At 44.1% G+C, this 24,726-nt stretch overlaps 1 protein-coding gene across 1 annotated transcript in view; it reads left to right on the plus strand.

Annotated features, from left to right (window-relative positions):
• LANCL2 (LanC like glutathione S-transferase 2) overlaps positions 1–24,726 on the plus strand; it is a 49,917-nt gene extending 25,191 nt beyond the window's left edge. Inside the window, exons 4-9 of the mRNA XM_077810974.1 lie at positions 790–937; positions 2,765–2,911; positions 13,150–13,332; positions 15,334–15,510; positions 20,066–20,138; positions 23,964–24,726. Of these exons, the coding sequence (XP_077667100.1) occupies positions 790–937; positions 2,765–2,911; positions 13,150–13,332; positions 15,334–15,510; positions 20,066–20,138; positions 23,964–24,079 (844 nt within the window). The 3' untranslated portion in view covers positions 24,080–24,726. The remainder of the gene's footprint in view (positions 1–789; positions 938–2,764; positions 2,912–13,149; positions 13,333–15,333; positions 15,511–20,065; positions 20,139–23,963) is intronic.

A 24,726-nucleotide genomic window follows, 5' to 3' on the forward strand; every position in this document is an offset into this window, starting at 1 on the left:
AAGCAATCCTTTTGTAAATTATTTCAGTCATCAGGAACATTGAAGTTGGGATTTTAGAGTGTCAAAGGCCCAAGATGGTCTAGTTGTCTGGTAACTGCAAATTTTATTCCCAAGTCAGAGCCAGTAAAATCTCCTGGATTGTATTCTGACCTCTGCCACTTATTTGGCATGTGACCTCTGGCAAGTTGCACTCAGAGCCTCAGTTTGCCATCTAGTACTTGCCTATCTCCCAAAGGTGCTGTACGGTGAATTATTCTTTGTCAAGAGTTTCGAGATCCATTGCTGAAAGGGTTGTCAAAATGCAATGTTTTTGTATTGTATGAAACTTTTTAAAGTGCAGCAGCTTGGTAAACTGCAGATGATTTTAGGGGCCCCTGAGGGCGAGTGGATTGAGCACAAAGCTGAAAGTCTGGAGATTTTGCGTTCTGTTTCTGAACCTGCCACTGTCTTGTGTTGTGACCTTGGGCAAGTTGTTTAATGGTTCTGAGCCTCAGTTTCCCCATCTGAAATGGGGATATAATACTTCCCCCACCTTCAGTTTGGGACCTGCAGATGAAAAATGCTATGATTGCACAAAGCATTATTAAGTAATCAAAAACTACCATAGGAGAAAGGTTTAAAAAAACCTGATTACATTCCCTGAGCCAAAAACAAAATGTGTGAGGCATTTTTAGCAAGCTCTCGTTACCTCTTGATTGGATTGGGTAGAATACTGTACACAGAAGGAGAACTCTAGTATGTCCTAAGGAGAAGGTACAGTTTTTCTTTTCTTTTTGTTTTTTGACCCAGGCTTTTGCAGCTCCAGAGAACGGTCACAAGCACAGACTCTGAACTTCCAGATGAGCTTCTTTATGGCAGAGCAGGTTACCTATATGCTTTGCTCTATTTGAATACAGAAATTGGTCCAGACACTGTACCTCAGTCTGTTATCAAAGAGGTAGGAAACTTCATATTGCCAGGTACTATGGTGTCTTTGAGGCAGAATCATATCTGTGTCTTCACTTCAAATATAGGAAAAAAATATGAAGTAAACTTCCACCTAACCTGCAAAATAGAGTTCACAAAGTAGTTTAGTGAGGAGAAACACTTGGGACCTGATTATAACTTCAGTAAAGTTACTCCTAACTTGTACCAACATGAGGTCAGAAACCGGTCCTCTCTGTTTAGCTCTTACCCATGAAGGACTTCACTTGTCAGTCTAACTTGTTTCTTTAGTAATCCATGTAAACAGTAGTAAAACTAGATGCAATGAAAGGAAAGAGGATACAGAATTTGTGAATTCTTCTACAGCAAAAACAATACTTAAATATACAACTCAACTTTTTAAAATTTTATACTTTTAAATGAAACCTTAATTGTAAGGTTAATTCTTTGAAAAGCTCTAGTGCTTCCATGCTTTGGAGCAGGGACTTGAAATTTGGCGGGTGGAGTGGCCTTTGTTTCAGGGATGTGCCTTTTGTAGTCCCTGTGAAAATTTGGAGCCCAGTATATGTTGGGGAGAGACTGAGATTGGGGAGGAGCTGGGACTGAGAACCAGTGGGAAAGAAAGGGTGGGTGGAGGGAAGACGTGCTGAGGAACTGGGGTGTGGGGGGAGAACTAGGACTAGCTGGCGATGACCTGGGTGGAGATGCTGAGACACTGAGACTGGGTGAAGAGCCCAGTGGGAGCGGGTGGGAGGACTAGAGGCCACAGTGAGGGGGAGAGACTGATCAGGTAAGGAAACAGAAGGGGGGAACTGGGACTCACTGGCAAGAAATCTGGGACTGAATAAGGAGCCAGGGTGGGACTGGTTGGAGGGGACTGAGCAGAAGGGGACATGCTGGGGTCAGGGTGGGGAATTACCAGAAAAGTTTGTGCCTACTACAGAACATACCCCTCCAAAGTCTGGAATGGAACTGAGTATTCTTGAGTCTCCCCATTCTTTTGTTGTCAGGAAATGTGTCTGAAACCCACTGGCAAAAGAGTCTTATCCCTCACATCTACTGCTACTATCAGTTACTCCTTTCGCTCAAGTGGCGGAGGTCTATGTGTTGGCTCTAAAGATTCCAACCCTGTTGATGAACCACATGGGTATCAGTATGATGCCACATGATGGAATCCCCTCCCTACCCCCAGTTCTATTTAAAAAACAAAAAAAGCCTAGGAAATTACACACGCAAAAGCTATGTTAAAAGAACATCATCGCGGTTTCAAATTCAGGCACTCAAAAGTTAGGAAATGCCAGAATTAAGGTTGTCTGTCTTAGTTAAGGGTTAGAAGACAATTCTTCAGGACTGCATTCAACTGTCTTAATCTTGAGCCCATCCTTTCTGATCCTGCATCCCCTGCCTCATTCACTACACACCTTCCAACTTCGGCAACCAATGAGGCAGGTGACCTACACACAACAGCCTCCTTCATTACACAGTCCTGTTGATCTCAGCGCAGGTTTGTCCTGTGCACCAAATGAGGCAGGGATCCTTTGGCAAAAATAGTATGTGACTGTGTAATTAAAGACTGTATTATAATACACATGCACAAGGGAGGGAGCGCAAATTAAGGTTAGAGCTTTTTATTGTACAGAAAAATTGCAGTTTTCCTGACACTTAAGTCTTGATGGGATAAGGAAATAGGATATTTTGTAGTGCAGAGGTAGACCTGTATAATGCCTCATATTCTTGAATACATTTCTCTAGTGTTGTCTTACAATTCTTCGTAAAATACTCCTCTCTGAATAAATGAAAGCGATATTAATGGCAAGTGTGTGTTCTATTTCAACATTAGGTGGTAGATGCCATTATTGAGTCAGGTAAAAACTTTTCAAAGGAGGAACGTAAGACTGAACGCTGCCCTCTGTTGTACCAATGGCACAGGAAGCAGTACATTGGAGCAGCCCATGGCGTGGCTGGGATCTATTACATGCTAATGCAGGTAGGTAAACTAGTGTTCCAAGGTAAGGTTCTGTTGTATGAAAAAAGTGGTTAGTTTCATTCACTTAGCATAATGGCCCCTAAAACTTAGTAAAGTCTGAACCTTATTGAGGGGTTTCATTGTGCGTGTTAAAGGACCCCCTTGACCATCGCTCTTCCAACTTGTCTCTTGGCCCTTAATCTTCAGTTATCATTTCTCTCACCTGTTTTCCTGTTCACAGCATTGATCTTGCCATCAGAAATGGCTCCGTTCCCCTTTCCCTGATCTCGCCTACACCAGCCTCCACTTTGAGTGTATTTTTCACCAGCTCCAGAAAACTACATTGTCTCAAGCACCTTCATCCTATTGATGTCTAGCCTGGTTTATTCTCATGTTCCCCACTCCCTTGGGTTGTTGCCCACAACTCTGCCCTGCCTGTTGTTCTTAACCAACTTGCAGTCCTCTGTACTTTCACTGCTTTCCTGCACCTCAAATGCCATCCCTCCCAGGTCCCACAGTGACTTTCAAAGGCGAAGCTGACATTTGAAGATAAGCAGCATATGCCTCATCTTCATATTAGTGATGAGATCTGGAAATAATTTCAGCAAATGTCATTGTACAACATTGTGGCTGTTGGGCTGCAAAGTCTAATGTATCCCCCACGTTCTACTTTCCAAAGGTGCTGGCAGTCTTTGTTCTGCCTCAGGTAATATCAAGTTTCTTATCTGCTCATGAAGAGCACCCTTTTCCCCGCCAAGTGCAAGGAATTTGCTGCCTTTCAGTCTGAGTGCCATAATTTACTGTGCCCTCTCCTTGACCTCCCACTTTTCCTCCTTGAGAATCCTCATCTTTTCTTGCTCCCCTTTTCTTCCCCTGTCCCCCGTTGACCCTCCTGATAACATCCCCTCCCTTAGGAAAATCACTACCTCTTTCCAACCCTTTCCTCTTTCTTTGCTGTTTCAGGTGGCTAATTAACAGAAATAATTCTGTCAAATAATGCTGGTTATAAGTGGCAACCACTCTGATCATAAATCTAGGCAGAATTATAATTTCTTTCTCTGAAAGATTGCTGCTTTTGACAGTGACCACAAAACTTACTTGTACATTATTAGGTTTATGGCTTTTCATTGTCCACTAAACGTCGTGACTGGCTCAGAGTTGAGTCATTTCCTGCAGCGGGAACAAGATATGTGGGCTTTTGCCAATACTAGGAGAACTTTTTGGCAAAGAACTTAGGAGTTTTTTATTTCTTTAATTATAATCCTACTTTGTACATACTGCCTGTGATCTGAAGATCTCTAGCTCTTACAAACTGTTCCTTGCAACACCACTGTAAGGTTAGTAAGTATTATTATACCTCCTTATAGCTGGATGAACCAAGGCACAGCAGTGTTAAGTAACAGTGAACCGGGGCAGATCTGAGCCAGGAATCTCAAGGCCAAGTCTCCTCCTCTAATCATTTAAATAAACCTCTTTTCCTCCATCTAACAGTTCTTAGCTAATTTGTAAGTTTGTGTCTTTAATAACTACTCTATTTGTTATTTGTATTGACCCATTTTGCTTGGTCCTGTCCAAATACAGAACAAAAAGACAATCCCTCTCCCAAAGAGCTTATGATCTCAGGCTGGGTCTATACTACAAAGTTCTGTCAGCATAGCTTTGTCATTTAGAGGCCTGGAAAGACAATGCCCTGTAGCCAACATTGCTATGCCAGTGAAGCCCCCCGTACAGACACAACTGTGCCAACAGAAGAGTGCTTCAGTTGGAATAGCAAATGTTGTTTGGTGAGGTGGTGTTACTATGCCAACAGGGAAACTCCTGTCAGCATATGTTGTGTCTACCGTAGAGGGCTCTGCTGGTACATTTTTTAGTTCCTGCTGTATCTGTACTAAAGGACAGTAGTTCTTTCCAGTTATTAGCTTGCTGCCGTTATTGTGGTCTGAGTGAAACAACATTCATAGAAACACATGTCCCTACCACTGGCTCTTAACTTTAAAACAAAGGTCAACTTAAATTAAAGGACTTGATTTTGCACAGACCTAAATGGGAGCACAAGCAAGGAAAGAAAGGTGTAAAAAGTCTCACTCCGCAGGTGTATCCCTGCATGAGTACTGAATACAATTGCACTCAGGTGGCACAAGGACTACACAGTGCTGGCACAATCAAAAGGTGGTCCAGTGGCTACACTCCTGTGCACAGCTTGAGACCGTGTGTCTAAGGCCATGTCTGTACTAGCAACTTACAGCCGCCGCAGTAAGCACATCGCTTGTGCATGTGCCTGGTTGGCTCCTTATGTCAGCGTGCTGTGTACTCACCAAGAGAGCTTGTATCTATGCAGAGTGCGTGCACCATGAGTATCCCAGTGTGTAACTCTTCACCATACAGTGCACTGTCTTTTGGGAAGCTTTCGCAATGCATGATGGGGCTGAAACGAGTTGTGCCAGGGTGACTGGGAGCATGGGGTCAACTTCCCAGTTTGCAGCTGTCTCCATCCCATAACGTCATCTGTATCGCCATATTTTTCACACTTTTTTTGTTTGTTTGGTTGGTTTTTTTTCAAAATCCCACAAATCGGCATGGTTGTCCTCGACGTCCGTCATCTCTGACAAAAACATGGAGCCTGCTCAGCTCTGCAGTATTTTCATGAGCATTGAAAGCACAGGGCGCATGATCCCGCAGTATTTGCAGAGCCGTGGGGAACATGACGATTCCTTGGAGGACATATTGCTATGGGAAATGGAAAGAACCAACTCCAGGTTGTTAGTGGGATTCACGGTGGAACACTGCTTCTGGGCCTGAGAAACAAGCACTGGCTAGTGGAATCGCATCATAATACAGGTTTGGGATGATGAGCAGAGGCACAGAACTTTCGGATAAGCAAGGCCATATTCCTGGATGTGTGTACAGAGTTTGCATCCCCCCGGCCCCTGCCCTCCAGCTCAGCAACACCAAAATGAGAGCTGCACTGAGAGTGGAGAAACGGGTGGTGATTGCACAGTGGAAACTTAAAACGCCAGATTGCTATTGGTCAGTTGGGAATCAATTTGGAGTTGGGAAATCCATCATGGAGGCCATGGTCCTGCAGGTGTGCAGGGCTCTTAATTGTCTGCTGCTACGCAGGACTGTGACTCTTGGCAATGTGCAGGACATAGTGGATGGATTTGCAGCGGTGGGGTTCTCGAACTGCGATAGAGTGATAAACAGAATACATATCACTATTTTGACACCAGACCACCTTGCCACAGAGTACATCAACAGAAAGGGCTACCTTTCTATTGTTATGCAATTGCTGGTGGGTCACCAGGGATGCTTCTCTGACTCTGGCTGGTCAGGGAAGGTGCACAATGCTCGCATTGTTAGGAATACAGGACTGTTCAGAAAGCTATCCCACCCCCCCCACCCCCGACTGGTGGATTACCATTGGCAATGTTGAAATGCCTATAGTGATCCTGGGTAACCCAGCCTACCCCTTGCTGCCCTGGCTCATCAAGCTGTACATCGGCCACCTCGACACCACCGAGAAAAGCTTCCGCTATTGGCTCAGCAGGTGCAGAATGACAGCTGAATGTGCCTTTGGTTGTTTGAAGGGACACTGGCATTATTTACTCACAAGATGGAACCTCCAATAAGAAAAATATCTCAATGGTTACAGCTGCCTGCTGTGTCCTGCATCAGATCTGTGAAGGAAAGGGGGAAAGTTTCCACAGGGGTGGAGGGCAGAGGTGGAGCAGCTCTCTGCTGAATTTGAACAGCCAGATACAAGGGCTATTAGAAGAGCTCAATGTTGAGCTTATACGGCTCAGGGAGGCTTTGAAAGACCATTTTAATAGTGAGCCAGAGTGGTGTGTGTGGTGGTGTGCTGTACCTGGCCCTGCTCTTTTTTGGCACGGTATGTGTTGTGTGGTGATAGCTGTACATGTAGAGATATAACATTATCCGTGCACCTACTAGTTTTTGTGTGTGAATGATCTTATGCGTTAAGTGACACTGTGCAGTAACAGGTAACTGGTCGCTTTCCGAACTGATGAGCACCGTCCAGCATATGTTGTGACCTAATAAAGATGAATTATGTTCTAAATAATAGAATTATTCTGTAACAAAATCAGTGCAAAAACATCCCAGGCAATTTAAAAACAAATATATTAAAAACATAGTAAAACTTAATAAATTTAGAGAACAGACTTATGAAGGGGAAATAACAGTCCCATCCATTCCAGCTACACATATACCAACCATGGCTTTCTCAGGTCAGCGTATGTGAAGCCGTGATTCTTCTAATGTCCTCCAGGGTGGAGTGGTAAGGGTAGTGCTGAGACCTGTAAGGCCACGCAGAATGTTGGGGGTTTTTAGGGAGGTCCCGATACTGAGTTCTCAATGGGCTGCAGAGGAGGCGAGCACGGGATTGTTGAACATGCAGGTCCACCAGAGTTTACAGCAGTGGTCTCCAACCTTTTTACACCCAAGGCCACTTTCTGAATTTAAGGGCAACCCAGGATCTACCCTGCCCCTTCCCCAAGGCCCCACCCCCCTCACTCCATCCCCCCCCATCTCCATTGCTCACCCTCACTCACTTTCACCGGGCTGGGGCAGGGGGTTGGGGTTGGGGACGGGGAGTGGGCTCTGGGCTGAGGCCTGAGGGGTTCATAGTGTGGGAGGGGGCTCTGGGCTGAGCCTGGGGCAGGGGGTGCAAGCTCTGGGAGGGAGTTTGGGTGCAGGAGGAGGCTCCAGGCTGGGGCAGAATGTTGGGGTGCAGGAGGGGGTATGGGGTGCTGGCTCTGGGAGGGGACTCAGGGCTGGGGCAGGGGCTTGGGTGTAGGAGGTGGTATGGGGGTGCTGGCTCCAAGAGGCTGCAGGTTGGGTGATGGAAGAGAAATGCTGGGCCAGCATAACTGGGCCTGCTGTACTCATGCTATACCTGGTTTTAATGTTGCAGAGCCATTCAGAACCTGCCCACTGAAGGGGGTGGCAGTTACCTCGGGTGGCCCCGGCCCCATGCCACTCCTGGAAGGGACCAATGTGGCTCTGCGTGCTACACCTCTCTGCAGGCACCGCCCCCGCAGCTCCCATTGGCCACAGTTCCCTATTCCCGCCCAATAGGAGCTGTGGGGGCAGTGTTTGCAGGCAGGAGCAGTACACGGAGACCCCTTCCTCCCCCTCCGGGGGGCCGCACTGGCCGCTTCTGGGAGCGGCTTGGCGCCAGGGTAGGCACAGAGTCTGCCTTAGCAGCAGCTCCGCTGCACCACTGGAGATCATGATCAACTGGGAGAGTCTCCAGGATCGACCAGTCAATCGCGATCGATGGGTCGGTGACCACTGGTCTACAGCATCTGTATTTTGCTGCTTGAGATATCCCATTATTTCCTGGTGCATCTCCCTCTCCTTTTCCTGTGCCTTTCTCCTCTCTACCCTGTCCTCCTCGAGGCTGTCCGCAGTGTTCATCCTCCAGGCCCTGTGCTTGCTGTCTGATGTAGCACTGGCCTGTGGGATCTCATTGAACATGTCACCTTGAGTCCTCTCTTTTCTCCACCTTATCTGGCCCAGGCATTCTGTGGAGGGGGAAACTGTGAAGGCTGCAATGGCAGCAGCTGCAGACAAAACACACACAGGTATTTATTGTCAGTGTATTTGCTATGAAAATGAAACTTAAGAGGCTGAAATCACCCTCCCCCCCTTCCGCTCCCCTTTAGTTTTAAGCACTAGATTTTCACTTCTGCTCATAGGCACCGACTTGTACTGGCGTCGGTGGGTGCTCAACCTCCTGCTGCCCCCAGCCCTGCCCCTTTCTCCAAAGTCCCCAACCCAACTCCACCCCCTTCCTGCCCCTATTCCTATTCCTTCCCAAAATGCCTGGTCCCACCCCCTCCCCTGGGCGTGCCATGTTCCCACTCCTCTCCCCTCCCTCCCGGAGCTTGCTACAGCTGTGTGGCATCGGCAAGCGCTGGGAGGTAGGTGGAGGAGCAGAGATGCGGCACGCTCGGGAGGAAGCGGCAACAGAGGAGGAGGTGAGGTGGGGCAGGGAGGGGAGCTTGGCTGCCGGTGGATGCAGAGTACCCACTAATTTTTCCCCGTGGGTGCTCCAGCACTGGAGCACCCATGGAGTCAGCGCCTGTGATTCTGCTTGGGATTGTTTGTGCGTGGCACCAGTCACAACCCTAGCCATGGTGGGTGTGGCCCACTGAGGGTTGGGGAAATGAGGGAATTGCTCAGTTGAATGATTCTAGTAGCATAGGGCAGGAGCACTGGATACTGGCACCGTTTTGCACAGGGTCGTGGTGATTTTAGCTATGCCTCACTCCTGAGGGTAGCAAAGGTAGAGAGAGCACAACTGCGGCTGGTATCCTGAAGCTGCTTGGGCCTGTGTATGCTGCTAGCCCGTGTACTGCAGTGGTGCTTGCTGAAGTTTTTACTGAGTAGCATAGGAAGGCAGCCTTCCCTAGAAACTTTTGGCAGAGGATTGCAGAATACCCCCATGCAAGTTTCACTGAGATCTCTCTGGAGGATTCATGGGACATCCCTGTGCACGTAAACAATCTGCTCTGCCTGCCCCCTGCCTAACTAGAAGGAATGAAAAGCAGATAGCAACTCCACCTCTCTTGGTTATACCACTGTCTCTTCCAGCATGAGTAAATTAATGAAAGGTCCAAAGATGTGACCTGATACTTTGGGGGTGCCCTCCCTGTAACTGAATATCTACACGCTTCCCAAGGTTCCTTCCTCTGCTTCGGGTTCATCCACGCTCGACTGGCTGGGCTGAGGTGGAGTCAAAAACAGGTCCCGGCTTGCTGCACAGCTGGATCCCCCCAGGTTGCCTGTCCCACATACTCTCTCCTCCTCTTCTTCATCCGCCACCATCTCCTCCTCCTCGCTGTTCACAGCAGGGGCTTGTGACTCTGGCTCATTGGCGGTATAGTGCTGTTGTAGGTGGTGGGGTCTCTGCTGAGTATGACCATGCAGCTCTTTGTAAATGCAGCAGATCTGTGACTTGGCCTCAGATTGATGGTTGGTCTCCCTGGCCTTCTGGTATGCCTGCCACAGTTCCTTGGCTTTCACGCGGCACTGCTGCTGTTAGACCCCTTCTCCTGCATTCCCCCATGCAACCTGCTTGTAGACGCTGACATTTCTGCACCTGGCTTGGAACTGCCTGCACAGCCCCCTCACCCCACAGGCCCAGGAGATCCAGTATCTCCTGTCTACTCCAGCCAGGTGTGTGTCTGGTGTGTGTAGCCAGCATGGTCAGCTGGGCAGTTGCTTATAACAGCGGAGAGCTGCTAGGTGTGCTTGCCAAGCTGGGCAATCACAAAAAGGAATTTCAAAAATTCATAGGGCTTTAAAGGGGAAGGAATGCATTTCCGTTCTCAGTGACCCCAACAGCAGAGTTCACAGTGGTGACCAGAGAGGGCAGTGTGGGGCATTGTGGGAAAGCTGCTGGAGGATAGTTAGGGTTGCCTTAAGTAACTTGGTGTCTACACTCAGACTGTATTGACCTAAGTATGTTGACTGTGGCTCTATGCTACTCAGGGAGGTGCAAGGGCACTTACATCCGTGGGAACCTAATTTAAGTGTAGACACAGGCACAGCTAGGTTGATGTAACCTGCCTTGCATGGATCTAACTGTGTAGTGTAGACTGGGCCGAAGGCACACTAGCTACCAGAACTCCTGCCTTCTATCACAGGCACTGATTAGCCCTAAGATTCTTGACTGGAGAGTCATTTCTGTGACACTGCAGCACCATCTAGATCTAGGTGTGAATCACCACTCACTCAAAAGTTTCTTTTCTCTCCAGGAATTCATCATGGAATCCTGGTCATTTGAAAAGTTTAAAGAACAGGTTAGAGAGACACCTGTCAGGCATGATCTAGAGCATTGGTTCTTAACCGGTTTACCATTGTGGGCTGCATATGCAGGTCTCTGTGTTATGTGGGTTGCATCGACACAAAATATATATATATATATATATATATATATATATATACACACACTACCTCTACAGCTACAAAAAATTAGGTTTAGTATTTGTTATCTGACAGCACTATGATTCAAATTGATACGGTGCCTTTCATTTCAACACTGGCAAATGTCTACTAAGAGCATTTTAAATTAGCAAAAGAAGTCAAAACATTAACTGTTAAAAATCAATTAATGTACTGTAAGGTTGGCATGGCTGGGTGTATTGCCCCCCTCACTTCTGCGCTGCTGCTGAGCTGAGCACCCGGAGAGCACAGCTGTGGAACCTGCCTGTAAAGATGGGGAGCCTTGCGTGGTGTGGAGTGCCTCCCCAGTATCTAGACCCCCCCCAACAGCATGCTGGCACACATGCCTGCTCTGCAGAGACCGGGTGCCCTATTGGGGCAGAACAGCTTGTCTAGGGACTGTCTTCTCCAGCACCCAGCCCCGCACCCAGGGACTGCCTCCCATGCACCTAGCTCCCCACCTAGGGACTATGCCTTACTATCTAGCCCCCCATCCAGGGACTTCCCCCAGCCACCAGTCCCCTATGCATCAGCTGCAGCCCCCTCCTGCGGTCCTAGCCCCTGACCTCCCCCCACGTGCCCACTACCTTACCTCCACTGCAGGAAGCTCAGCTGTGCTGCCCGCCCTGCCCACCTGCTGTTGTGGTCCAAGTGTGGGGCCCGTGTTTGCACCCCCTCGACGGCTTAGTGCCTGGGCAGGTGCCCATCACATCTGACCATAGTTACAGCCCTGAGGATATTGCATGGGCCACAGCTGTGTGCTGATTAGGCCACAAGTTGAGATCCACTGGTCTAGAGATATTTAATCCTGCCTCAGTGCAGGGGGCTGGTCTAGATGACCTCTCAAGGTCCCTTCCAGCCCTACATTTCTGTGCTTGTATGGAGAGCTGATGGATTTATGTAAGTACCTGTGATTACCGGTGCAACAATAATGCCCCGCACTGATAGCATAGTAGCTGACTTTGGTATTTATAACTAACTAGGCCAGCAAAGTAAACATTCCTTGTCTGACATGAGGAAAAAAACAAAGTAAATAGATATTGCAGTTTCAAGGTGAACATATTTGAAAGCTGTAGATGTTTAAAGTCTTCTCCTTTGGCTCTAGGAATGTGAATTGCAGCAGGGTCCTATTAAATGCAGATCTGCAGAAACACTGTAATAAAATTGAGCACAGTGGGCAATAATTTAAAAAGAATGATGAGGTCCCTGTCACTGACTTAATTAATGGGTCCCTGCTACTCCCAAGGCTTTCAGGAATTTCAGAGATCATGTGGGCTTGGAAAAGAGTGGAGCCTTATTGTGAAAAATCCCATAAAGCAGGTGGGAGGGGAGGGGAACGTTAATTAGGAACACCTGCAAACCCCACAATGTACTGTACTTACTAATTAAGTATAAAGGTACTGGTATCAGCACTTCACCTTGAAGTGGGCATTCAACTCAGTGGGTATGTTCTCCTCTATGGCAAGAATGTAAATCCTATTAACATTAATGCAAAGTCATGGGGAGTATCTAGGGGAAGAATAGCATACTTCGGGCCAGATTTATCAAAGATATTTAGGTGCCTAAAGATTTGCAAATGCACCTACTAGGATTTTCAAAAGCACTTACCTGCAACGCTGGGCACCTAAATAAATATTGAAAATCTGGTCCTTGATGTCTGTTTTGTGGATGTGATTCTTCCCAACCGACTGTTGGGCTGACTGTGTTACATCCTGCCACTCAGTTTGTTTACTTTCTTCAGCTGTCCGTAGGTTTAGGAAGCTTTATTTATGATGAAAATACTTCACCTTCATAAACATTTAGAAAGATGGGTCATTGACCACAACAGTACTCTGACAGCTGCCTTATGAGGGACACCTCACCTCGTGGAAGCATGTATTGCACGTAGTTAGGCTATTGTTTTAAAATCACACTGGGCTTATTTATCTTTTGTCTTAAAGTGTGTGTGTTATAAATAACCAAACCGCCTTCCTCCTTAAGTGCTCTCTTTTTATGTTAAGGCATTGATAGAGGTCTAGGAGTCTTGAAACTTGTGTTCTATTCCAGTTCTGCCACAGTCATTCTGGGTCCCCTTAATGTAAGTCACCCAACGTGCCTCAATTCATCCATCTGTAGAAAGGGGATAATACTGCTTCTTGTAAGGGTATTGTGAGGGTAAATTAATGAAATGCTTATAAAAAGCTTTGAGATTTGTACATGGAAGTTTCTACGTATGAGTGTTTGTGTATGCAAAATCGAATGGACAGAGTAAAGAACTGCATTTTAATGTGTGATTTTTTTGTTCTTAGCCAGTTTCAAATGTGGATCAGGAGACCCTGACGGAGCTGGTGAAACCGAGCATTGACTATGTACGTCATAAAAAATTCAGATCTGGAAACTATCCATCATCATTAAGCAATGAAACTGATAGACTAGTCCACTGGTGCCATGGTGCCCCGGGAGTCATCCATATGCTAATGCAAGCTTATAAGGTAAATCTTTCTCTTATACATGTGTGCAGACATCCTCACGCATCCGTATGTCTACAGAGGTGATTCTTGATCTTTAGGCTCCTAGTTTTGAAATCTTGGTCTGTAATCTTTGAGTCTTTATTCGGAATGTTAAAGGTGCCTTTGATTTTAAAAATCAATATCTCTAAACCACCTTTTACTTTAGGATTGTAGTATTATTAAGATGTAGCACTTATTGCTGATGTCAGATTACAAAGATCGCAGATGCCTGACAAATATAACATGTATCCTATCACATTAATTTAGCACTAGCGTAGTCTTTGTTCCTATGTATCCTCACTGGTTCTGCTGTTGTTTTCAGGTTCCGGAGCTCTGAGTCACAGAACATTAGTAAGCGAACAGGTTAATTAAATTTATGCAAATTGATTCCTGTTTTTGACAAGCCGCCTTGGCAGGTTCTCTGCTTGGTCTCTGAGTGGGCTGATGAAAAGCGTTCATGGTTATCTGTATAATTACATGCACTGCTACCTGAAATTTGAACTGTAAACCTCTTAAAGTGCTGCTGAATGCAACAGAAGCCACAGGAGCACGTGCTCTGGAGTGTGAGAGGAACAGTGACTGGACACTGCAGAAATCCATTTTTCCCTTCCGATGTGATGCTTTCTCAGCCCAAATTGCTGTATATCTTGAGGAGTTGAGAGGATCAGGAATGTTTTCGGTTGGCAGACACTTCTTTGGCCCTACCTTGTCTTGTTCAGGTCACATAATCAGCTTCTTTTTACTTCTCAGTCTCCTTTCTTAAAGAGCAATATAAAAAGTAATTGAAGAGAGAGTCAACAGATCGTACTCCATACTGTAAAGTAAGAGGGATTTAGGTAATGGACAGTAGCTCCTTGGAAATTAGAACCAATCACCCAACCTTCAAGTTAAGTCATGTATCTGGACTGTCCTTGTGTGGTAATAGAAAAGCTGTTCAGATAGTGAGATGTTTTCTCTGCCTTGCTGGTCGTATTTTACAAAGCTCCTGAAACTATTTAAAAAAAAAACAACAAAAAACCAAACACCTCATATTGATGGTACTATGCACTTGCTTTATGACAGCCACTGACAGATCAAGGCTTTTTAAAACTCTAAGTGTGTCAACCATCCCTTTTTTGTGTTGCTGCTGATCTGAGTGAGATCAGATAGAGAAGGAGCAGAAACTGGCTGCTTAAGACTATAGGTCTCTGGTGTCTCAGTGAAAACCATCTGTTTCAATCCCTGCTTTCCTGATGGACTACATAACCTAACATCAGGTGGAGTTTTGGGTGTGAGTAAAGTCTGCAAGGGAGGGTTCTTGGTGTCTGAAACACAACTGAAGGTCAGGCTGGGAGGACTGCTTGTATGGTCCCGAGCACAATGGGGCTAGTGCCTCGCAGAGCTACTATAGTGCGAACAGTAATCTCCAGTCAAGGCAATTTATTGCTCTTTTTGGTGTGCTTCTGGTAAAGAGGCAAATGCCATACTGGGTAATATGAAATGTAAAGCATTTCTTTGACCCAGGTTCAATGTAGAAACAGGGAGGACCTGCCCTTGGCCAGCAGTTCCCATGACACCAACCAGAAGGGTTGGGGCTGAAACCCCTTGTGCCCCCATCTGTTACACGAATCTAATTAGAATAACCCTTTTGTATTTCAAGTTTAAATCAAACACAGTCACAATTTGAAGGGGAGGGGGGGAGTAGTAAAAAAGAGAGAGTGAGAACTCTTGAGATGGTCCACATTCATCATCTATAGAGAGAATCTAGAATTGAAGATCCCGATCTTGTATTTTCTGTTGGTCATGCTTTCAGATTCATAAAGTCCTCTTCATTTTCTTTTATCCTGCACAGGAGGGGAAGCAGTCTGGTAAGAGAGGAAAATTATTGCCGTGATGGGTGGATTATAAATAGCTAGAGAATGGATGAAACGTGCCCCATTCTCCACTCCCTTTCTCTGTTGGTGGGTAGGTTGGTTGAAATTGAGTGTTTTTCTTATTCCATAGACCTTTAAAGAGGATAAATATTTGAAGGATGCCATGGACTGCAGTGATGTCATCTGGCAGAGAGGTTTGCTGAGGAAAGGGTATGGAATCTGCCATGGGACCGCTGGCAATGGCTACTCCTTCTTATCTCTCTATCACCTAACTGAAGACAAAAAGTATCTCTACCGGGCTTGCAAGGTGGGATTTACTGCATCGCTGCTTCTCTGCTGGCTACAGTCATGTATGAATTTCTGTGTGATTAATTGCAAACGTCACATACCCTAATAGAATAAAAAGGAATAATATTTCTATGCTACCTGTAACTTTTGTTTAATTCTCAAAATGTACGGAGTGTTTAGAATCAGAAACAGGAGTGGCCTGAAAAGATGATACCTGCTCTAAACAAAGCTAACCAGTGTTCTATTGTGGTATTAAAAATATGCTATAGGTATTCCCTTGTGATATCCGCTACAGGAGACATCTGATCTAGCAGTGACTGTTCAGTGGTCTGTAATGATTATACTTTGGTTCATTGACTTTCACACTAATTGTTACCTTGGGGTTCTAGAACTCTGAATTGCTTGGATTAGATTTCAATGTATATAAAATGAGTTGATTATTTTTTTGCTGGGTTTGAGAGCCCCATGGTGTAAATACTGCTCTGAGAGCTGCTGAGTTCTAATCCCTGCTCTGACATATTGTTTCCCTTTGTGATCTTGGGAAAGTCATCTGAGCTCTGTGCCTCTGTTTTCTTATCTCACAAGGGTGTTATGAGCCTTAACTCACTGAAGTTAATTAGACAGTCTGAATCTGTTTAAAATACTTCAGGAGGAAACTTGAAAAATAGTCTCCCAACTGTCTTCAAATCAGCAGTGGCCATCTGTACAGAGGCTGTGTGTAGATTCCAATTAATTTAATTGTGGAACAGTTGGAAGTTTTAAAACTATTGGTGCTCTGTTTGCTTGTATGCTCTGATATTTACTGTAACGCCAGCAAGCCAGAGGCCTAGCTGGTATCAGACCTCAGGATTTCCTGTCTTCCGGCTCTGGATTCGTCCCAGGAGGCAGCATGGTTTGAAGGGCAGTGGCATTAGAGATGTAGATCTAAACTATTTTATAAATCACTAGCAGTCACGTAGAATGTGTAATGTCTGTAGGTCAATCTGTCTTGACCAGGTCTAACGCAATGTATTTTAAGTACTTTTATATGGCCTCCATCACTATAATGTCTGAGTGCCTCACAATCCTTCAATGTTTTTAAGAAAACATAAGAATGACCATATTGGGTCAGATCAATGGTCCATCTAGCCCAGTATCCTGATTTCCACCCGTGGCCAGAGCCTGATGCTTCCGAGGGAGTGAACAAAACAGGGCAATTATTGAGTGATCCATTCCCCTGTCATCCAGTCCCAATTTCTGGCAGTCACTGGCTTAGGGACACTCAGAGCGTGGGGTTGCATCCCTGACCATCTAGGCTAATAGCCATTGGTGGACCCTATCCTCCATGAACTTACCTAATTCTTTTTTGAGCCCAGTTATAGTTTTGGCCTTCACAACATCCCCTGGCAATGAATTCCACAGGTTGATTGTGCATTGTGTAAAGAACTTCCTTATGTTTATTTTAAACCTGCTGCCTGTTGATTTCACTGGGTGACCTCTGGTTCTTGTGTTACATAAAGGGGTAAATAACGCTTCCTTATTCTCTTTCTCTGCACCACTGGCCTTCAGCCTTTCCAGACTACTACTACTGTACCCCTTTCAGGAGTCTGATTCGTCTTACGTACCCCCAAGCTTCACCTCACTTAAAATCTACTTTCTTACAAAATCAGACATAAAAACACAAGTGTCACAGCACACTATTACTGAACAATTGCTTACTTTCTCATTTTTACGATATAATTATAAAATAAATCAATTGACTATATTGTACTTGCATTTCAGTGTATAGTATATAGAGCAGTATAAACAAGTCATTGTCTGTATGAAATGTTAGTTACTGACTTCTTTAGTGCTTTTTATGTTGCCTGTTGTAAAGCTAGGCAAACATCTAGATGAATTGATGTACCCTCAGGAAGACCACTGCATGCCCCCAGGGGTACACGTACCCCTGATTGAGAACCAGTGCTCTTCCTCATTCACAATTTTATAGATTTAAGATGAATAGTCCCAGTCTTTTTAATCTCTCCTCATATGCAAATTGTTCCATACCCTTAATCATTTTTGTTGTCCTTTTCTGTACTGTTTTGAATTCTAATTTATCTTTATCCTCACAACACACCTGTGAGTTAGGAAGTGCTATTAATCCCATGTTACAGATGGGGAACTGAGGCACAGGGAGACTGACTTGCCAAAGGCCACACAAGATGTCAAACCCAAGTTCTTCCACTCCCAGGCTAGTGCCCTTACCCCTGGACCATCCTCCTCCTCTTCTAATCAGCGTAAGTTTTGTCATATGCCCTTCGTGGGAGGACAGAAGGATTGTAATGTCTGGTAATATATTACAGCCACTTTGCGTCCTGGAGTCTCCAAGGATCTGAAGCAGTCTTAAACATTTAAGGGATAGACTTTCAAAAGTGCTAAGGCAGTTTGTAAAATCTCTCCTGTATGCAGCAGTGTGCAACAAGATGTCCAGTCACACTGGTTACCTACAGCCATCTATTTAAATAATTGTATGGCTTCTGTCACCACAGTATCTGATCACACTGAAAGCATGAGGCTGAAGATAGAGAATCCACCCAAGAATCTGATAACTGCACAGTTGCTTGTTGGCTATTTCGTGCATCAATAAGAGGGACTTGGAAGACAGCAGGGGGTTACTGAGTCAGAGAGAGATCACTTGCCTGAATGCTTCAATCTTTCAATAACACAGTTAGTTATTTAATGTGTTTTTTGTTGGGCTTGCAACAGATTGTCCCATTAGTTGAATAAACTTGTCTGCTAGTGGCTGTAGGTACCTCTGATCTTCTGGGCCTTGTATATCTGAGATTGTTGAAATTTTTTTTCTGGTTAATAACACTGTAACAATATAAAATGGAAAGGCTAAGTAGTGATCAGAGGTAGATCCTCCACCCCTTCAGTCACCTAATTAGCAGCGTGAAACAGAATCTCAGTGAAGGTAAAAGCATTTTTAACACAAACAGGACTTTTGAAGTCAGAAAGGAATTTCTTTAGAACAGTCCATCTGGGTAGATGGCAGCCTAAGATGCTTTCTTGATTAACATGCCTGCCTGGCTTTCTCTCTCCACGCCCTCTTCCTTCTCTCCCCGCACCCCTGACTTGGAGCTAGGAACTTCTGAATTATAATCCAGCTCTGATACCAATTCCCCTCAGAGGCTTTCAGAAAGTCACTTATCCTCTACTTCCATTCCCGGAATAATAATGATACTTTACCTTTCATGGATGCCATGAGAAGTCATTAAGGGTAGAAACACTTTGCAGACAAAAGTCCAGTTCTGCTCTCCATTACAGGGGGAATTAATTAATTAATTTGTAGATTTCAGTGGGAGTCACACCTGCATAACTGAGGGCAGAAATGGGTCTAAAAATTATTTGAGATTAGTACTAATACTTAGTCTTTTCTAAAACCATCACCCGCCTCTCATTAAATGAAGGAGTTATTTTTCAGGAATATGTGGGAGGAATAGGGGTGAGACTTTCCTTTTGCTTCTGATTAATTGATTCTTGGTCTGGTCTCGTGACTGTTGTCGTTGAGTGCAGTAGAACCAAATGACAAAAAAAGTATCCTATAGCTAGACTCTCGTACAAGTGGAGCAATGGTGACCTCTGCTGTGAAGGAAAAGCTATTCTTTGCAAGCCTGTTCAAATTACAGGGGAAATTTTTTAAAAAGATAGGTGCACTGCAGGACTGGTCCAGTAATAGAGGACTCGGAGCTGAAACATTTTAGAAAAGCAAAGTGCATGGAGACATCAGGGGAATAGGCGGGATCCACATATTGCTTCTGAGAGGCCCATAAAAGCTTTTAAACTGACGTTGCTGTTAAAATTGTTCCAAATGCAATTTGCAAGTAATTAATATTAGCCCAGTACTTGTAGCATTCCCTATACGAAGTATACCAACTACTGTTAAGCTTATGGGAAAACGATACAATTTTCATTGGCACCCTCTGCCCAGTTGTGGCAGAAAATGGAAAGTTCTTGAAAACAAAAGATTGACAACCTTAATGATCCAACTGTATTTATAACGATTTACCATAATGCTCAGGGTGGACAAAATAAGGTTCGTAATGTAATAGCAGTTGAATATTAAATATTCTAAATTGAAGTGTGAGCAGTGTAAGGACACAGAAATGTGATTAATGGACATTACTCATGACCACAAGGATACATTAGCAGGGAGAGGCAGAAATTGGTGCCATTATGGTGCATCCTCTGCTTGCCCTTGAAATTGACATACAGATATATTCTTGCAGCATTTTTCTTTCCTCCTTACGCCCCCAAGTTGTTCAGTGAAAAGGGTAAGTAAAATCTGCCCCACTAATTAAACTGTATCACTATGTAGTAGATTTCAGTTAATCTGCATTTTCAGTTTCCTGAAAACTAACTGAAGTCCTATCCTGGATGAGGCAGGACAATTTAATCTTGGATAATGATTCCAGTTTGTTTCTCTGCTTGAGCCTCATTGCGTTTTCTATATATTAAAAGTTGTCTTTATGTGCTGCTGTCCAAGCTTGCAGCTGTACACATATACACTTAAGCCACTCTGTTTTCCTTTTTTCTTTTTCCCTCTCTCCCAGTTTGCGGAGTGGTGTTTAGAGTACGGTGCACATGGATGTCGGATTCCTGACCGACCCTACTCTCTGTTTGAAGGTAAAGTATTGTTGTTGCAGGCTGGGTTGTATTAGGAAGAAGGACAATCTTGTGGTAAGGCACGTGACTGGAAGTCAGAAAAGCTGAGACGTTTTCCTTTATTGGGGAGAAACCTTTTAAAAGCTACATTCTACAAATTTTTAGTATAAAACTGGCGCCACTGGGTATTTGATGGGGCACTAGTTTATTCATTAACCTCTCCTGTGTTTGGAACCCTCTTGGGTCATAAGCAAGCATGAGTCTGGGCAGTTGGGTAGTTGTTGTGCATCACAGAACTACCCTATAAATCTTAATTATTGAGCGAGCAGCAGACCACAGTAACAGTGTTGCAGATTAGTAGTTTGTTTCTTTGACAGAGGCATGTAAGAAAACTTGTCTGTTAGGCTTGCCGAGGGCCAGACTTAGTTCTGTTAGTCCTTTCTTGAGCACCAATATTAACCAAATTCATCCACACGGCTAAAGAAAAGAAATGCCGTGTTTTGATTAAAGGTCTTCTTGGTGTCACTTAAATATATCTAGAACGAACAAGTAAAAAAGTAGAGATTATATTTTTCTGACACTCTCGTGTAAATCCCTTATCTTCTGTAAACGCAGAACAATAATCTTCGCCCTTAAAAATCTTTGCCTTTGAAAGTGAACCTAATGCACCACCTATCACAAGTATGGGGAATTACAGAGGATTTAATGGGATGTATTTTAGAATAGTAATGCAAGCTGAGGGCTTTTGTGTGAGCAGCAGTTGCATGCACCTCTTCCAAATGCAGTTGGGGTAAAGAATATGATTATAGTGTTTGTATTTCTGATATGGTGCCCTGAATTAACTGCTGCTTTCTGCAATAATCGTGACTGTGTCTATATGTGGTGGAAGCAAAGTCACCCTTGGAGTTATTTGTAGAATAGAAGCTTAGAAACTCACTGAAAACGTGATGCAGAAAGAAAGCCACTCAGGGCTGTCTAGAGGTTAATGTGACCCACAGCTACAAAAAAATTGTTACAATTTGAAGGAATTTTGCAATTTTTCTTTTTTGTTTTTCTCTCTAACCCAATTTTTTCAAGTCTGAGTCAAATTGCCCCTCCTGTGCGCACATGCGTGCTCTCTCGCGCTCTCTCTCTCTCACACATGAGCAATTTCTGCTAAAGTCACTAGGAGTTTGCATGTGCACATTGTAGGGTGATAATTGGGCCTAGTAGGAAGAGAAGAGTTTTTAATATATTATTTTTGTATTGAGCATCCGAGACTCTGAATCAGGAAAACTTTCCTATTCAGGGGAACATTTAAGCATGTCTTTAAGCATATGCTAAAGTTCTGCTGGGGCCTGGAACTGGGTGGTTAGTGTTAGATATTGGAACCGGGTGTGGAGATGCTGACTGATTCTTTCTTGGGGGGAACGGGGAGAAAAGCTATAGAATTTTTGGGGGTGGTTTTTTAAAAATTGTCTAATACCTACACGCCCGTTATGTTTCATGTTGGGCATTCAGATTGAATCATAGACTATGTTCCACATTAGGAGATACTTCAATAAAGAACTACCGTACAGTAACTGAAGATTATATAGGCTGATGCTATGACAATAAATAAGCATATACTCCATATGTATAAACTCCTCTGACAGCCATAGGCTTTCTGATCCATTGTAGCACACTTTGAGCGACTTACCTCTTACATCCTTTGAGCTCCTTCCTTGTTAGAACTCTGCAGCAGCATCTAACATATCATTCTTTTCTGGAAAAGGTAAAGAAACAGTTTCAAGTTTAAAAAAATCGAAATGCAACAGGTTTGAATTCAGAATTTTTTTTGTTTTGTTTTTACGGTGGTCATTTAAAAATTGTTTTAAGAAGTGGTTAAGCTGTAACATTACCAAGATTACATACCATACATCAATAATGGCAGAACTCCACTTAGAAAACATTGCACATGTCTTTGTAGAATAGCGGTAGTCACTCTAAAATGCTGAGATTCTTTTATCATTCATGGAATCCAAATTTTACTTATATTAATATCCTGTATATGTGTGGCACCTTGCACAATTGGGCTGTGAGGTTGATTAGGGCCTCTGGGCACTACCTTCCTGATAACAATAAATATATTAATACTTTGCTTATCCAGTGGCACAGAATTGGTGACATTACGATAAACAAGGCTTCAGAAAAGAAGAGTGACTTTTTAATTTTTTTAATTTTAATCAAGAATTTCCCCTTTGGAGACACTGTGACAGGTTCCCCTGGGGGTGCCACCTGGAACTGGGGTACCGCTGAGCCCTCTGACCTACCAGCCTATCACATTGTGCTGCTGTGACAAGCTGCACACACGCTCCCGGTCTTACACTTTCACCAGCATACACATAGGTAGGGACACACCCAGCTGCAGTTGCATGCAGGCTTTCTGACTAGCCACTGCATGTACCAGCAGTAAAAAGGCTAAAACCAGCGTAACTCTCAACTCCCCAGGCACACACCCCCTCTGGGGCATAAACCCAAAATTATACCGTCTCGCGCTGCACATGTAACTGTACAGCGCAAGCTCATAGTGTTCCCCCTACCCTACACACACACAATGTGGAGAGGAATATGCAAGAGCCCCTCTGTGCTAAGGTATCCACACACTTCACTCCAAACTCACTGTTTAGATTAAAACATAAAATAAATTTATTAACTACAAAAGGATAGATTTTAAGTGATTGTAAGTTGTAGCAAATAGATCAAAGCAGATTACCTAGCAAATAAAAATGCAACTTAAGCTTAATATACTAGACAGATTGGATATGGATAGCAGATTCTCACCTTAACTGATGGTACAGGAAGACTTGTAGATTCTTAAGGCATAAGCTGCATTAGCTTCACAGCTTGGAATTCTCAGGTCTTCATACACAGGCTAGAAATCCCTTTCGCCTGGGTCCAGCACTTCCCCGAGTTCAGTCTTTTTCTTCGGGTGTTTCCAGGAAACTTCTTGTGTGGGGAGGGAAGAACCACAGATGAGGTCACTCCCTGCCTTATATAGCTTTTGCATATGGCAGGAACCCTTTGTTTTAAAACTTGGTTCCCAGACCAGTTGGTGGAGAAATACTGACATCCCAAGATAGAGTCCAGAATCATGTGGCCTGGTCACATGTTCTTGCAGAGTCATAGCAGCCATTACTTACAGGCTGTGTTCTCAGGAAGGCTTACCAGGTGAGAGAGAAGCTTTTCCTAGGGCCTGTTGTTTTCCCTAATGGCTCATTGCCCCTGAATAGGCCTCCCAACCAGCTATCTAGACTGGAAGCATCTTGTCTAGTGGGCATTACCTAGATGTAACTATATTTGAAGCACAGATACATAGTCAATATTTATAACTTCAGATACAAAAATGATACATGCATACAAATAGGATAATCATATTCAGCAAATCATAACTTTTCCAATGACACCTTACAAGTCCCATCTTGCATAAAATACATCATTATGATACAATCGTATAATGGCACCATGAAGAATATGAGGTGCAGTATCATAGACACAATCTAAATTAGGAGAATAGGCTCTTTGATTATTGTTATAGGTTGAGGTGGTGTCCAAAATGTGCCAGACTCTGCAGATTCAGAGTGCCCTATAGTATGCATAATTTAAGGCCTCAGTCCTGCAATTGGATCCATAAAGGTGAAAACTTGCACCCTTGCAAAATCCCAGTGGCTTTGGGTCTCCATGTGGACATAAGGATTCCCCCTGCTCAGAGCAGACTGCTGGATGGAGGTTTTAAAATGGGTTCTGATATATCTGATTTGAACTCTGACTGACTGACTTTTTAAATTCTTAAGCTATTGTAATAAGAAATCAGTTTGTATGTTTCAGGCATGGCGGGAGCTATTCATTTCCTATCGGACATATTGGTACCAGAGACTTCCCAGTTTCCAGCATTTGAACTTGGACCTCAGAGGAGAGAAAACAAAGTGGAACAGGACAGCTAAGAGATCTGTTGCAATGGAAACTCGATGTCAAGACTGACAAGACTGTCTAGTGCCTCTGATACCGAACCAACTTTAAAGCCTAAACAAGGGACAAGGAAATCCCTCTTCACACCTCTTTCTCCAAAGGACCACAAGTCATTAAAGCATGAATCAGAAGCCATGCCCAGGTTTTATTTAAGTGATGCCTTCGGTGGTGGGAAAAGAGAGATTAAGTTTTGAACTCTTTTTTTGCAGTTGTTCTCTTCAGGTCTTTCATCAAGTGTTTGCATGTTTCTTGGTGTTGTCCATAGATGTGAGTATTTTGTTGTAAGCCAAAAGCTGTTTTCTTGTGTGAGTCCCAGTCTTGTAGCTTTTGTGCATGAGAAACAGCAAGAGCATCGCTATTTCTGCAGTGTGACTATGGATAAGGTTCCACTTGACCTGACAAATGAGAGAGTCTGGTGTAGTATAGTGACCAGGTTAATACATAGTTATATCTTAAATGAGCTGATAATTTTCAAACAAAACATAAAGCTTTTCTGTGCTGTACTTCTCTGTTTCTTCATAAGAAACATTTTTCTCCCCATCCCCTAGAACAGTGGTGGGCAACCTGTGGCCCATTAGCGCATCAGGGTAATCTGATTGCAGGCCATGAAACATTTTGCTGA

The sequence above is a fragment of the Eretmochelys imbricata genome, chromosome 2 (genome assembly GCF_965152235.1).
Source record: "Eretmochelys imbricata isolate rEreImb1 chromosome 2, rEreImb1.hap1, whole genome shotgun sequence".
Taxonomy (NCBI): domain Eukaryota; kingdom Metazoa; phylum Chordata; order Testudines; family Cheloniidae; genus Eretmochelys; species Eretmochelys imbricata.